This window comes from Urocitellus parryii, chromosome 5 (genome assembly GCF_045843805.1).
Source record: "Urocitellus parryii isolate mUroPar1 chromosome 5, mUroPar1.hap1, whole genome shotgun sequence".
Classification (NCBI taxonomy): domain Eukaryota; kingdom Metazoa; phylum Chordata; class Mammalia; order Rodentia; family Sciuridae; genus Urocitellus; species Urocitellus parryii.
The window spans coordinates 33,866,698-33,882,136 of record NC_135535.1 but is presented as its reverse complement, the minus strand read 5'-3'; the positions used below and the strand labels follow the sequence as shown (position 1 = coordinate 33,882,136).

Below are 15,439 nucleotides of genomic sequence, written 5' to 3'. Positions count from 1 at the left end.
ATCATACCTGAGACTTGCTGTCTTTGTTGCTAATTTTTTAAACACTATCATTTTTTTTCCTATTGAATAGATCTGAGACTGGGGCACTTAAATAATGTCTTAGAAACATATAAAAACAGTTGTTGTTTTCATTGCTTTTGTAATTACAGTTTACTATAAATAACTGATACACTTTAGGTTGAACTCAAGAATAATTGAGAATGAAATCTCTAAATAACAAACAACAGACATATAAATATAATATATCTATCACATATATCTGTTTTAGGTCATTTTGGTTACAACTAGCTATTAAAGGTTTGGAAATAATATAGTTGATTAAATAGAAATTTTATTTGTGATCTTTAATAAAATATAATAAAATGATTTAGAGGTTCTCTATGTGGACCATTCTTTTTAAGTCATAGAGCATGAAATAAAAATTTTCAAGTTTTTATTTAAAAGTAGAGAAACTACATATTCTATGAGTATATTTAAGGTTTGCCACTAATTATGGGGCAGTTTGTTCATTAACTAATCTAAGAAACTGTGCCCCAGTTTTTCAAGCTGATTGTACAATCATGGATGCATATGTTTACTAATAGTGTATTGAACTTGATTTTTGGAGCACAAGGTCTTTTATCTATGTGATTATTATCATACGTGTATCAATAAATGATTAATATAAAATGTATTTTTATATCATATGTTTGTAAAAATCTAGGGTGCAGTAGAGAAGACATTGCTATCCCATAAGGACAGTTTAAAATGTTAAGTAAAAAGGAAGAAATATTAGGAAACTCTTCCATTTCAACAATAGATGCTACTAATCAGAATAGTTGTTACTCCTGTGCAGTAATGAAATGAAACTATAGAAATTGCTACATCATAAATAACTAGAATTTAATTGTGTTGATTGAAAGCAGTTGGCTGAAAGAGTATGTTATTAAATCAGAAAGGTAATATAAATTATGATGCAGAGTAACATTGTTAATATATAACTGTAATTGTCAAATTTTCAGTTTTTAAGCCCTCCATTTTCACTATTACTGAGCAAGTTTTCCAATTATAGAAGTTATATTTATTTGCATACAGATTTAACAGGCAATGCATACTTTATTGTTATATAGAAGAATGTTTTCTTTCTGAAAATTTATGAAAAACAATTTGCTTTAAAATTGCTTTAAATTGTGAGTAGTTGAGATATTCCTAAAGTAATTATGAAAATAGAAACTCTACTTGAAGTTTTAAATATATTATTGCTTTTGCTACAAAGCAAAGAGCAAACTATATTCCTTCTTTATATTCCATGAAAATACGTTTCTCCCATTGACTTTAACATCCAGGGATCTCTAAGATATTGTCAACCACAGATCATAGACTTTTATGTGGTGTAATATGATGTCTGGGGCAATAAAATATGAAATAAGTGGACTTGGTACAAAATCAGGGATTGAACTAATAAATTATTATATTGTTGTTTTATGTATTTTATTTTTGAACTTGAATTTTGTAATGGATGATTTCATATTTTGTTTTTCTATGTGGGGGACCAAAAGAGACCAAATAGCTTTACGCAAATTGAGTTGTTAATAAATGTTAATTTCAACATACAGTATTTTTTTCTTATATGAATTTTCTAAACATTTTCACAACATTAACATGGCTTATATTGTGTAATTAATAATGTTACTCACCCAAGTTTTCTTGAATTCTGTAGGTTACAACCATTACATTTCAAGATTTGCCAGGTTGTAGTCTCTCCACATTGGCGGAGTGTATAAATCTTCAATTTCTATCCCTTCGATGCTGTGGATTAACTTCTTTACACAGCCTGAATAACTGCAAAAAACTTAAGTACATTGATGTACAGGTATGTCCCCTGTTTTAATAGTTATTTTATGATGAAATATAAAATGGGTTTATGTTCACATTTCAGAAGTAACTTGAAGAAATTATTACTAAAATAGCCTGTAACAGATCTAGAGAGATCAAGGATCTATGTTTGTAAGGATAAGAGAAAGATGATTAGGTGGTACATCCTGGAAATTACTTTTCTCTTTGTTTTTGCAGATGATACAGGGGTTTTGTTTGGTTGTTTGCTTGGTTTTTGCTGCATAACAAAGGACTACAGAAAACAACAGTCATCTTATTTTCTTATTCAATAGGTCATGAATTGAGACCAGGGATGGCTGGACATTTCTTCCATTTTATATTGTGTTGACTGGGACTCATGTAATTGTGGTCAGATGGAAGTTAGGTGGTGACTGTGTAAAATTCCTTCTCTTTAATGTGTGATTCCTTGACAGGGATGTCTGGGAAGTTGGAATCTCTCATAGTTATTTTGGGCTTATTTTTAGAGTGCTTAGATCTGCTTGCCTCATGATGGCTAATGTTTTATTGTGGAAGCCATATGTTCATGTGGGAAGAGAGTGTATGAATCTCTGAATACTGGAGTTATCAAAGTAACTATCACATTTACTCTCTGATTACTAATGATTCACCTCCTCTCACATGCAAAATACATTCATGTCCATCATTGTATCAATCTATGTCATCTGACCCAGGCTTGACGCACAGGATTTTCTTATCTAAACCAGATCCAATTAGAGATGAAATTCCTCAGGTGAAATTCCTTGGGTGCATCCACTGAGGTGTAGTTCTTTCCTGAGAGATCTGCAAAATAAAATGAAAAGTTATCTACTTCCATTCAAACCCATATAAATGGTGAAGTAGTGCTTGCTTGACTACAATAGCCATTCCGATGCACATCAGCAGAAACAGCAATGATAAAATATTCTCTCTTGTTCATTTAGGTTGTTCAAAGTATTTTGTTATATTTTCCTTTGTATTTTCAACATTTTAAAAAGAATATTAATAAATAAATTCAAATTATTTGATTATTAGATTACTTAATATTTTCATCTAGATAGTAAAACAGTTTATAATTATCTTAGCAATTTGAGATTCATGTATTCATTTAGAGATTGAGTCTCATCCTTCCACTTTTTGCAAGCTTTAAATATTTAATTAATGAGCCATTGAAACAAAATTTATTAAATTTGTTCTTTCTTTAAGGAAAACCATATTGAGACTATCAACTGTGAAAATTTGGAAAATCTCTGTGTTGTTCTTCTTAATAAAAATCAACTGAGTTCCTTTCATGGTTTGGATGGCTGCACTAATGTTCAGAATCTTGAACTTTCGCATAATAAAATCACTCGAATTGGTAAGAAAATGGAATTTTAATACTTATTTAACATTTAAACTTTTATTCATTGTGATTATATTTTGTTTCACTCCTTTTTTAAGAACAGGCTACCATTACCAATTTATATGTTTTATTATGGTAACTTATTTAATCTTATTTAATTTAGATTAGAAAAATAAAATTGTTTTTAATGTATATAAAAGAATATATTCTATCTCTAGCAAATGAGTGACTAGTCTCTTAGTATATTTCCTTCTCTGTTTCTTTTCATATAGGAACATTCCTTTAGTAGTGATCTTAGCTTCGCTAGAGCATATAAACACCAATTTGGTGCTATGATATTTTTATGAATCCTGTGCTTTCTCACTTCTCAGAAATTGTTATAACTATTTCCTGGTAAACACTTTCATCACTACTCTCCTTGATTGCACACATTTCTTGTACTGAACTTTCCCTCTTTTATTTTTGTTTGTTCAAAACATTACAAAGCTCTTGACATATCATATTTCATACATTAGAATCAAGTGGGTTATGAACTCCCATTTTTACCCCAAATACAGATTGCAGAATCTCATCGATTACACATCCACATTTTTACATACTGCCATATTAGTAACTGTTGTATTCTGCTACCTTTCCTATCCTCTACTATCCCCCCTCCACTCCCCTCCCATCTTCTCTCTCTACCCCATCTACTGTAATTCATTTCCCTCCTTGTTTATTATCCCATTCCCCTCACAACCTCTTATATGTAATTTTGTATAACAATGAGGGTCTCCCTCCATTTCCATGCAATTTCCCTTTTCTCTCCCTTTCCCTCCCACCTCATGTCTCTGTTTAATGTTAATCTTTTCTTCCTGCTCTTCCTCCCTGCTCTGTTCTTAGTTGCTTTCATTATATCAAAGAAGACATTTGGTATTTGTTTTTTAGGAATTGGCTAGCTTCACTAAGCATAATCTGCTCTAGTGCCATCCATTTCCCTGCAAATTCCATGATTTTGTCATTTTTTAGTGCTACGTAATACTCCATGGTGTATAAATGCCACATTTTTTTTTTTATCCATTCATCTATTGAAGGGCATCTGGGTTGGTTCCACAGTCTAGAAATTGTGAATTGTGCTGCTATGAACATCGATGTGGCAGTATCCCTGTAGTGCGCTCTTTTAAGGTCTTCAGGGAATAGTCCGAGAAGAGCAATAGCTGGGTCAAATGGTGGTTCCCTCTTTAGCTAAAACTGCTCATACCACAGGAAAGAATTCATCTGATTGAATGTGCCTAAACTTCTTAGTCCCTCCACCACTATATCTTTATAATTATTTATCTTTTCCTTCCTATATCTTCTAATCCATGTATCTCAGCAACTAAAACATCTTTTTAAATAAAAGATAAGTACTTCTATTTTCTACAACTATTCTTTTCATTCCCATTGGGGACCTTAGTTCATCATTTTCACCTGCATTGTCAAATTATTTCTATTGCTGTGCCTCATCTTTCTATTTATTGTCAAGAGTTATAGTGGTGGTTTCATCTCTTACCACCCAAACTTCCTTCATCTACCCACTGAAATTCAACTTCAACTTACTTATACATTGTTTCTAGTGTAATAATTCTAAAATAAAAATCTCATTGTGTTATTCACTACCTTGTTTAAAATCTCTTGTTAATTTTTATTGTTTAATGTCTATCAACATTGGTATATTCTCAAGGGCTTTGGTAGGGGCTTGATAATGGTTAATGAAGAATCAAAGATTGACAAAATGTCAAAACTTGATAAAAATCTTTATCTTGATAAAAATACAAACAATACAAATAGCTTACGTTTTGGGGACCTAAAAGGAACCATCCTATTCCCCTCCTTCATACAATCATTAGAAATTTGATCAAGACTAAAATATCAAGGAATATGATGGGATCATATTGGGGAATAGAAATAAACACACTGTATCTTGCTTGATTCTCTGTAGGGCATCTTGATATTACTTTTGTTTGTTTGCTTTTGTTTATGTCTTTCTTTATGACTGTGGAAATTTTAAACATTTATTAAAGTAGAATAATACACGGACATTCTGTATAACTATTACTTATATTCAATGTTTGCTTCACCCTATGTTTTAATTTTTTAAAATACTAATTCCCAGAATCATGTATTTCTATACCCTCATATTTCAGAAAATAGTTTTTAATAATATGGTCTGTTGTTACTTAATACAATACATTATGACACCTAACAAAATTGAATGATTCCATGTGTAAATTGATAATTCATAATCCAATTTTGCTATTTTTCTAAAGTACCTGGTTTATTTGAATAATAATATGAACAATAACCACAATATTGCTTTTATATATTCCTTTGAACTCTCTTAATCTGTAGCAATCCTACTGCTTCTTTTTTCCAATCCATTGATTTTTTGCATAGCCTGCATTTTCTTATAGAATGTTTTGTATTTTTGCCTTAGTACATTTACTTTCTTTTGGTATCAAAATTGTTTCACTATGCTCTGTATTTCCTGTAATGAAGTCAGCTCAAAAGAGCTGGTTAAATAAAAATTTGGCTACTTTTGCAGGAGTCCTTCTTAGGTAGTTTTCTGTGCTTCATATTTCATTAGATCAGCAGTCATACAGTGTTTGTTTACCTTATTGATGCTACGATTGAACATGGGGCATAACTGATAATAACTCGTATTCTTCACTATATAGTCCCCCATCAACCTTCCTTCTAAAACTTTCATCCATTGATCAATATGAATAAATTAATGTGATGGGGATATAGAAAGTGAGTTTTCTAATTTCATCATTTCTTCCAGAATTTTTAAGCAGAGATTCTTTAATTAGTTAGAACTTTGTGGAAATTGTTACTAGAGGAAAGGTTTAGATATATGGAAATTATCTACCAACTAAGCAATTAGATTAGATTTTTGAATCTCAAAATTGTAAAATCCTATCCTCCTTCTCCATCCTATAGTCATTACAAAGTCAGATCAGATTAAATATCAGGGAGTGGGATGGGATTATATTGAGAAAGAGAAGCAATCCATGAATCTGTTTCTATCAATTTTCATTGACAAATTTTTAGAGTAAGATCTTAGTGGCTCTATTTACTTCCAGGGTGTTATTTTTAGTTTTGTTTCTTTTACTTTGTCCCCCACCCCACCGCATTATTCTTATGAAATCCAATTTTTGGTTCAAACTTTTTCAGTTAGTTGTCTGATTATTCTTTATGGTGTTGTAATTGTCCCGTGCAGTGAATTCAAATTGGACATATCAAAACTGATATCTAATTCAAATTAATTTTTAAACTTTATTGTTGTTCTTTCTCTCTTCTACTGTAATCCTTGGTTTATGGCAACAAATTAACCCATTTGCTATGTCTTATCCATAAAATAGCTTCAAGACAACAATGTTACTACTAATAGTAAAAATTACTAAATTAATTTTAAGCTTTCTTTGCATTTGTTTTTGTCCTCGCACTATGTCCCCCAAGGAGATGTGATTAAACATCATTTGAAGTCTTTTAATTCATGATTTTGTTATGAATTTGATATTTAAAATTAGCTTGCTTTTCCCATTTGTTAAAAAGGCATACTCAAAGAGATTATTGTCTGTGTCCTCTTCATTCTGTTCTCCCATTTTCTTTTATTTGTGTATATTTTGTATATTTCATATTGCATATATTTACCCTTTAACATGTATATCTTGGCATATATAACATTTGTGTATGATACATATTATATTACCCATATCTAAGAAAACATGGATTGTGCTCATAGTTCACAATATATGGCATATTTTGAATACTGTTTTGTGGTGTGTGTGTGTGTGTGTTTTCACTTAACAACTTATTATAGTGTTTCTAATACTTTTTCCATGGCTGCATACTATTTAATCATGTGCATGGACTAGAGTTTATTCCATTGGTACATTGATGAATGAATATTGGACGTTTTCCATCTACATTGCCACTGTGAATAACCCGACCCATAATTTCATCTTGATTAGATATATCTTCAAGTTAATTTGCTATAATTTGTATTATTGAGCCAAGGATATCTGTAATTTATGAAAATAATGCCAGAGTTCCTTTCTATATGTGTAGAACCATTTTGTATTTCTATCACTAATATTTATAATATCAGCTTTTTCTCTTCTTCTTTTTACCTATTGTTTTTTTCCTATTTTTGAGTTAAGTATTTAATTCAATTATTTTAATCATTTTTCAAGCTTGTTGACATGCATGCTTAAATCTATAAATTTTTCTCTAAGCAATACTTAGTCTATAACTTTTGATATGTACATATTTTCATCAGTTCTCTAATGTCTAATGTTCATTAGTTCTCTAATGTTCTCTAAGATTTAAATTAGAAATGCACATTTTCAAAAATAAAATTTTTTAAGACTCTGTAATGTGTTCGATTACTTATGTTTCTGTGCCACCTGCTTTGGTACCACTCATGATTTCTCCCAAATAGAAATAGTAATACTTTTTATAAATTTTTTTATGTTAAAATCTTTGTGTAAAATACATATAAAAATAATTTTGTTTGGAATGAATATAAGTGCATTGATAATATATGTTACTATATTGAATCACACTAAAACAAACTTTTAAAAAAAGAAAAAGGCTCTTTGCCAGGCACAATGGCATATGGCTTTAATCCCAGCAGCTCAGGAGTTTGAGGCAGAAGGATCCTGAGTTCAAAGCCATCCTCAGCAACTTAGAAAGGCCCTAAGCAATTCAGTGAGATCCTGTCTCTAATATATATATATATATATATATATATATATATATATATATATATATATATTTTTTTTTTTTTTAAAGGAATAGGGATATGGCTCAGTGGTTAAGTAATGCTGGGTTTAAACCCCTGTACAAAAAATAAAATAAAATAAAAATGAGAAAAGAATAAATAAAGGCTCTTTGTAAGGAAAAAAAGAGAGCCTCAAAAAAATACCCAAAATACCTAGGAATAAATCTAACCAAGTAGGTGAAACACCTCTTCAGTGAAAATTATGCACACTAAAAAAAAAAAAAAACAACACTAGAAGACCGAAATCAATTTGGAATCCAGTAGAAGGAAAGAAATAATAGATGACCGCTTGAATGAATGAGGTAGAAAATAAAATCAATACAAAGATCAGTGTGCCAAGGAGGTGGTTCTTTGAAAAGATAGACAAGATTGATAAACCCTTAGCCAAACTAATCAACCCAAAGAAAGAGAAGACCAAAAAATAATAAAATTAGACATGAAAAAGTAGTAGTCAGTAATGACCATCTGGATTTCAGTAGTATTATTACAGACATTACTGAAATTCAGAAGATCATTGGAACTATTTTGAAAACTTATATTCAAAACTATTTTGAAAATTTATTTCCTATTAACTATTTGTTAATAGGAAAATATAGACAAAATGGACAAATTTCTAGACACATATAAACTCTATAATTTATGAATTTTTACAATTAATGCCATGAATTAGGTTCAAATCAATCTCCCTCGCCCCACTTCACATAGAATACGGAAGTGTAGAAAGTTTTTTAAAATTGCCTAAAATTTCTCTACTAATAAGTGGTATCATCAGGATTTTAAAAATCAGCAGTCTACCCCTACTTCCTAATATTTATTTGCCTCATTCTTAAGCCACTTCAGTTAAGTATATAGGTAATAATACACTTTTTTGTCATTTATGTACTATAGTAAAGCTTTCTTGCTGAACAAATGCAATGATTTGGGGGTTTATTCATGAATAAAGTTGCTAACAAACAAATTTACTAAGCACCGGAATACAACAGCACTGGAATTTTGCTGGGGATGCAGCCTTGAGCAAATAACTGACCTGACTTAGTTACTAAGTATGTATCCCAGTGATAGATGTGTGTGTGTGTGTGTGTGTGTGTGTGTGTGTGTATGTGTGTGTGTGTGTATTTAAGTGAATTGTTATATTTATTTTGTTGACTGAGTAACAATGAAAATATTTATGATGTTAATATACAAGTGCAAATAATTGTGTCTTTTCATTATTGACTCTTCTATCTCTGCTACTTTAGGAAAACTTTAATCTGGAAAAAATTTTAATTTCAGCAACTGATTTATAAATTTCAGATAATATATTCCTAGAAAATATCTATATTAATAGGTAGGGATGCTAAAATGTTTTTGTTACTTTACTTCCCAGATAATATTGCTTTCTGGAAAAGTGAACTATTATTTTATAAACATGAAAGATATTGAAATAATTCAACATTTTCAAGTAAGCATGATTTCTTTGTCGTGGCATATTAGGGGAAATGTGCCAAGCTTGATTTTTGCTCCTTCTTTTTTTTTTCTTGTATCATTGAGGGAAAAAAAACAAATACAGCAAAATTAATTAAAACTCTCTATATTTTGCTTGTAGAAATATTTTTCACTATTATGTATAGTGAATTTGGGTGAGTCCACTAGATGGTGCTACCTTACTTTTTGGAGTAAACATGATGTCTGGTGTAGAACTAAAAAATTTTACAGATCTGCCACTTCTTTCATTTACAGATGAAAAAGCCAACCCACATAGTTTTCATCTAACTTAAGACAGAGTTGTAGCTAGAATCCAGTTTTCCTGATTCCTGTTTCATGTTCTATTTTCATACAACACATAATCCTGAAACACTTTTGAAATGAAATTAAAACTCTTAAAGCAACTCAGCTAATTTTTGCACTTGGATGAAGAAGTTTCAGACATAACAATTAGTGAGCAGCTAAAGGAGGTGGACCTCTACCAAACATTTATTTAGTGAAAACCTCCAACCTGTTTCAACATCTTTAGTTTTGCTGTTCCTTACAGAATTTACTTCCCTGTGGCAGAAGGGCTTTATTAAATCATGACTTAATGCTTTGAGAATATTTCTTTGATATGGACATTTAAAACAAGTTGCGTCAAATATTATTTTACCATGGATTGAGGCCCTTTGAGAAGTAAACATACTTGGCTTAAGTTTTATTCATGGGACCTAGGAAGCTTTAAAGGAACTTCCAAAAGTATTTATTTATGCAGTAAACTGAAGAATATTTAAGCAACCCATCATATTTATTGTAATATTCAACTCCTTTGAAAAAGTAATTTGAATATTTTTGTGGGTATCTTTTTGTTTTGATTTAGATAGGGAAGTGGATGAAATATAAGTTATTTTGACTGAAAAAGAACAATTTTCTTAGAGATGTTGAGGAATTAATGACAAGGCAACCCTTGCTAAATAAGTCTGTTTTGCTTAGTTCTCATCCTTTATTTGGCAGCAAAGAATTTGTAGGGATAAAAGAGGAAGGGTCTAAATTAACTTTAACTTCCTTCCTGTCTAGTTCCCTGCTTTTGATCCAAATGTATTTACTGGATCCAATTAGTGTTTAATCAGTTTTGCATAGGATTTTGATGCTTACTAATATCCTATTCCTCTCCAAAATATAGGACATACGTCTGCTTTCTCTGAAGGCTTGTTTGGCCACCAGAGATGTTGCAGGTTTTGAATTCCTTGTTTAATTATGAATATTTTTTAGAGAACAATAATAGCTATTGTTTTTGGTACAGGTCACATTAAAGGGCTGTTGAGAAGGCTTTAAAATCCTCTCAAAAACATGAAATGTCCCTCATGCGACAAATAAACAAAGGCCCAGAGTATCTTCTTGTCTACATTCACACAGCTGATTCTGGAATAGTCCTGTTTTATTGAAACCCAGAACTGCAGAAATTAGAGCTTTTTCATTTCTCCTTCTGTCCTGTTGCCTGTGATATACTGTGGTTCTGTTATTAGCATAATCATGGAGAAAAAGTTAAATGGTTTTTATGCTGAGTGCCTATCAGTCTCTTAATTCCTGTGTCTGAAGTTTTTTGCTTCAAATATTTATGAGGCTTAACTATTTGGTATATGCAAATTAATGTGTTCTGTGTTTCTGTAGAATTGACTGATTTTATCATTTTAATTGTTTCTTTTTATCTACAGTTAAGTTTTCTGCTTTAGTAAACCATGTCTGATATAACCAAACCAGCTTTCTTTCTTTTGAATTTCATTATACACTCTTAAAAATTATTGAGGAAGAATGGGTATGTGGCTGTAGTGTCCCTGAGTTCAATCTCTGGAAACCCCTCCAAAAAAAAATTATTGAAGACTTCTCAAATAGTTTTTACTTACAGGGATTATGTGTATCCTTATTGACAATATCAGAAAAAAATACAAAAAAAATAAGCTTTCATTTATTGATTTAAAACTTAAAGCCTTAGAATTTAAAAGTTTTATATATAACTTTTTTCTAAACAAAATAATATAATAGATGAGGCGCGTTGTCCACATATTTCTATGTACCATTAATATCAGACTTAACACAAGGCAGTTGGATTCTCATGTTTTCCTCAGGATTCTTCAATTTGCTACATTTTAAGATTCCTATGGTCTCTGAAAACTTTGCTGTTCTCTCTTGAGAAAATGAGAGAGGAAAAGGCAAATAATCTAAGGATTATTACTTTTAAAATAGTTTGGACCTTATGAAACCTTTGGGAGTACCTCTGGGGGTCTCTAGACCATACTTTGTGAATCACTGGTTTAGTGTTCACATGATATATTTTTATTTTTTCTCCTGAGAGTGCTCAATTTTCTTTCTTTTTAATTGACACATGGCATACATGTTAGTATGAAAACTTAGTACAGGTATATAATATATAATGATCACTCAGCACATTTTCCATCTCCTTAAATATTTGTTATTTCTTTGTGTCCAGTGCCTTTGAACTGTTCTAATTCTTTGAAAAATAGTTTTTTTATACACCAAATTTACCCTTTTGTGCTATAGAACTCTACAATTTTTTCCTTGTTTTCAGCTGTATTTTGGTACCTATTATTCAACCAGTCTCTATCTATTCCCACTTGCTTTTACCCCTCCAAGTTTCTATTTGTTTTTATTTTTATGTGGTGCTGGAGATCAAACCCAGTGTCTCATATATACTAGACAAGTGTTCTACCACTGAGCCACAACCCAGGCCCCCCAAATTTATAATAATTACTATTCTCCTCTCCTCTTTTATGAAATTAACATTTTTTAGCTTCTGCATATGAATAAGAATACATAGTATTTGTCCTGAGCCTGGCTTACATCACTTGATATACTAATGATCTCCAGTTCCATCCATTTTGCTGCAAATAATAGAGAGTATAATTGCTTTTTAATTACTGAATAATATTCCATTGTGTATATATGCACCACATTTCCTTTATCCATCTGTCAATGCATACCTTCTTTGATTTCATATCTTGGCTAAGTGAATGGTGTTTCAGTAAACATGGAAGTCAGTTATTTCTGTGATATGTTGATTTCATTTCCTTTGAATATATACCTAGAAGTAGAATAGTTGGACCATACAGTAATTCTATTTTCAGTTTTTTTGAGGAATGTTTGTACTCTTCTCCATAGTGACTATACTAAAATTAGTACATTTTTGAAAATATATTGTTTCGAATAAGAGCATATGAGAGTTCTCTTTTTTCCACATCCTCACCAGTACTTGTTATTTTTTACTTTCTGATAATAGCCATTTTGACTAGGATAAGATGATGTCTTGTTTTGATTTACATTCTTTGATGACTAGTGATATTGAGCATTTTTTCATATATGTGTTAGCCATTTCTTTGTCTTCTCTTGAGAAATGCTTATTCAGATCTCTCACCCTTTTATAATTGTTTCTATACTGGGAATTGAACATAGGGCTCATGCTTGTGAGGGAAGTGCTCTACCACTGAGCTACATCTGCAGCCCATTTGCCCATATTTTTAAAATTTTTTATTCATATATGACAACAGAATGCATTACAATTCTTATTACACATATAGAGCACAATTTTTCATATCTCTGGTTGTATACACAGTATAAGCACACCAACTTTTGTCTTCATACATGTACTTTGGATAATAATGATCATCACATTCCACCATCATTAATAATCCCTTGCCCCCTCCCCTCCCCTCCAACCCCTCTGTCCTATTTAGAGTTTGTCTATTCCTCCCATGCTCCCGCTCCCTATCCCACTATGAATCAGCCTCCTTATATCAAAGAAAACATTTGGCATTTGGTTTTTTGGGACTAGCTAATTTTACTTAGCATTATGTTCTCTAACTCCATTCATTTACCTGCAAATACCATGATTTTATTCTCTTTTATTGCTGAGTAATATTCTATTGTGTATATGCCACTTTTTTTTATCCATTCATCTATTGAAGGGCATCTAGTTTGGTTCCACAATTTAGCTATTGTGAATTGTGCTACTGTAAACATTCATGTGGCTGTGTCCCTGTAGTATGCTAATTTTAAGTCTTTTGGGTATAGACCAAGGAGAGAGATAGCTGGGTCAAATGTCCGGTTCCATTCCCAATTTTCCAAGAAATCTCCATACTGCTTTCCACATTGGCTGTACCAATTTACAGCCCCACCAACAGTGTATGATTGTACCTTTTTCCCCACATCTTCGCCAACACTTATTTTTGTTAGTCTTCATAATAGCTGCCATTCTGACTGGAGTGACATGAAATCTTAGAGTGGTTTTGATTTGCATTTCTCTAATTGCTAGTGATGATGAACATTTTTTTGTGTGTTTGTTGATTGATTGTACATCATCTTCTGAAAAGTGTCTCTTCAAGTGCTTGGCCCATTTATTGACTGGATTATTTGGTTTTTTTGATGTTTAGCTTTTTGAGGTCTTTATATACCCTAGAGATTAGTGCTATATCTGATGTGTGAGGAGTAAAGATTTGCTCCCAAGATGTAGGCTATCTATTCACCTCACAGATTGTTTCTTTTGGTGAGAAGAAACTTTTTAGTTTGAGTCAATACCATTTATTGATGTTGATTTTAAAATTTTGTGCTGCAAGTGTCTTATTAAAGAAGTTGGGGCCTAATCCCATATAATGGAGATTAGGGCCTCCTTTTTATTCTAGTAGACACAGGGTCTCTAGTTTTATTCCTAAGTCCTTGACCCATTTTGAGTTGAGTTTTGTGCATGGTGAGAGATAGGGGTTTAATTTCATTTTGTTGCATATGGATTTCCAGTTTTCCTAGCACCATTTATTGAAGAGGCTATCTTTTCTCCAATGCATGTTCTTGGAACCTTTGTCTAATATAAGATAATTCTAGTTTTGTGGGTTAGTCTCTGTGTTCTCTATTATGTACCATTGGTCTACCAGCCTGTTTTGGTGCCAATACCATGCTGTTTTTGTTACTGTTGCTCTGTTGTATAGTTTGAGGTCTGGTATAGCGATGCTACCTGCTTCACTTTTCCTGCTAAGGATTGCTGTATAGCTATTCTGGGTTTATTATTTTTTCAGATAAATTTCATGATTTCTTTTTTTATTTTTATGAGGAATGTCATTGGAATTTTGATCAGAATTGCATTAAATATGTATAGTGCTTTTGGAAGTATGGTCATTTTGATAATATTAATTCTGTCTATCCACGAGCAAGGTAGATATTAACATCTTCTAAGGTCTTCTTTGATTTCTTTCTTTAGGGTTCTGTAGTTTTCATTAGAGCTATAGATCTTTCACCTCTTTTGTTTAATTGATTCCCAAGTTGTTGTTGTTTTTTTTTTTTTTGAGGCTATTGAAAATAGGGTGGTTGTCCTCGTTTCCCTTTCTGTGGATTTGTCATTGATACAAAGAAATGCCTTTGGGTGTTGATTTTATTTATATCCTGTTACTTTGCCGAATTCATTTACTAGTTCTAAAAGTTTTCTGGTGGAACTTTTAAGGTTTTCTAGGTATAGAATCATATCATCAGCAAACAGTGCCAATTTGAGTTCTTCTTTTCCTATGTGTATCCCTTTAATATCTTTCATCTAATTGCTCTGGCCAGTGTTTCAAGACCTATGTTAAATAGAAGTGGTGAAAGAGGGCATCCCTCTCTTTTTCCAGTTTTTAGAGGGAATGCCTTCCATTTTTCTCCATTTAGAATGATGTTCGCCTGTGGTTCAGCATAGATAGCTTTTATAATGTTGAGATATGTTTCTGTTATCCCTAGTTTTTGTGCTGTATTTTGTCAAATGCTTTTGCTGCCTCTATTGAGATGATCATATGATTCTTATCTTTAAGTCTATTGATGTGATGAATTACATTTATTGATTTCTGTATGTTGAACCAACCTTGCATTCCTGGGATGAATCCCACTTGATCGTGGTGCAGGATCTTTTTGATATGTTTTTGTATTCGATTTGCCAGAATTTTATTAAGAATTTTTGCATC

General features: G+C 31.6%; 1 protein-coding gene across 1 annotated transcript in view; it reads left to right on the top strand.

Annotated features, from left to right (window-relative positions):
- Nucleotides 1–15,439, top strand: part of Lrriq1 (leucine rich repeats and IQ motif containing 1) — a 156,370-nt gene that overhangs the window by 20,887 nt on the left and 120,044 nt on the right. The window contains exons 8-9 of the mRNA XM_026391410.2: nucleotides 1,700–1,852; nucleotides 3,058–3,208. Coding sequence (XP_026247195.2) covers nucleotides 1,700–1,852; nucleotides 3,058–3,208 — 304 coding nt within the window. The remainder of the gene's footprint in view (nucleotides 1–1,699; nucleotides 1,853–3,057; nucleotides 3,209–15,439) is intronic.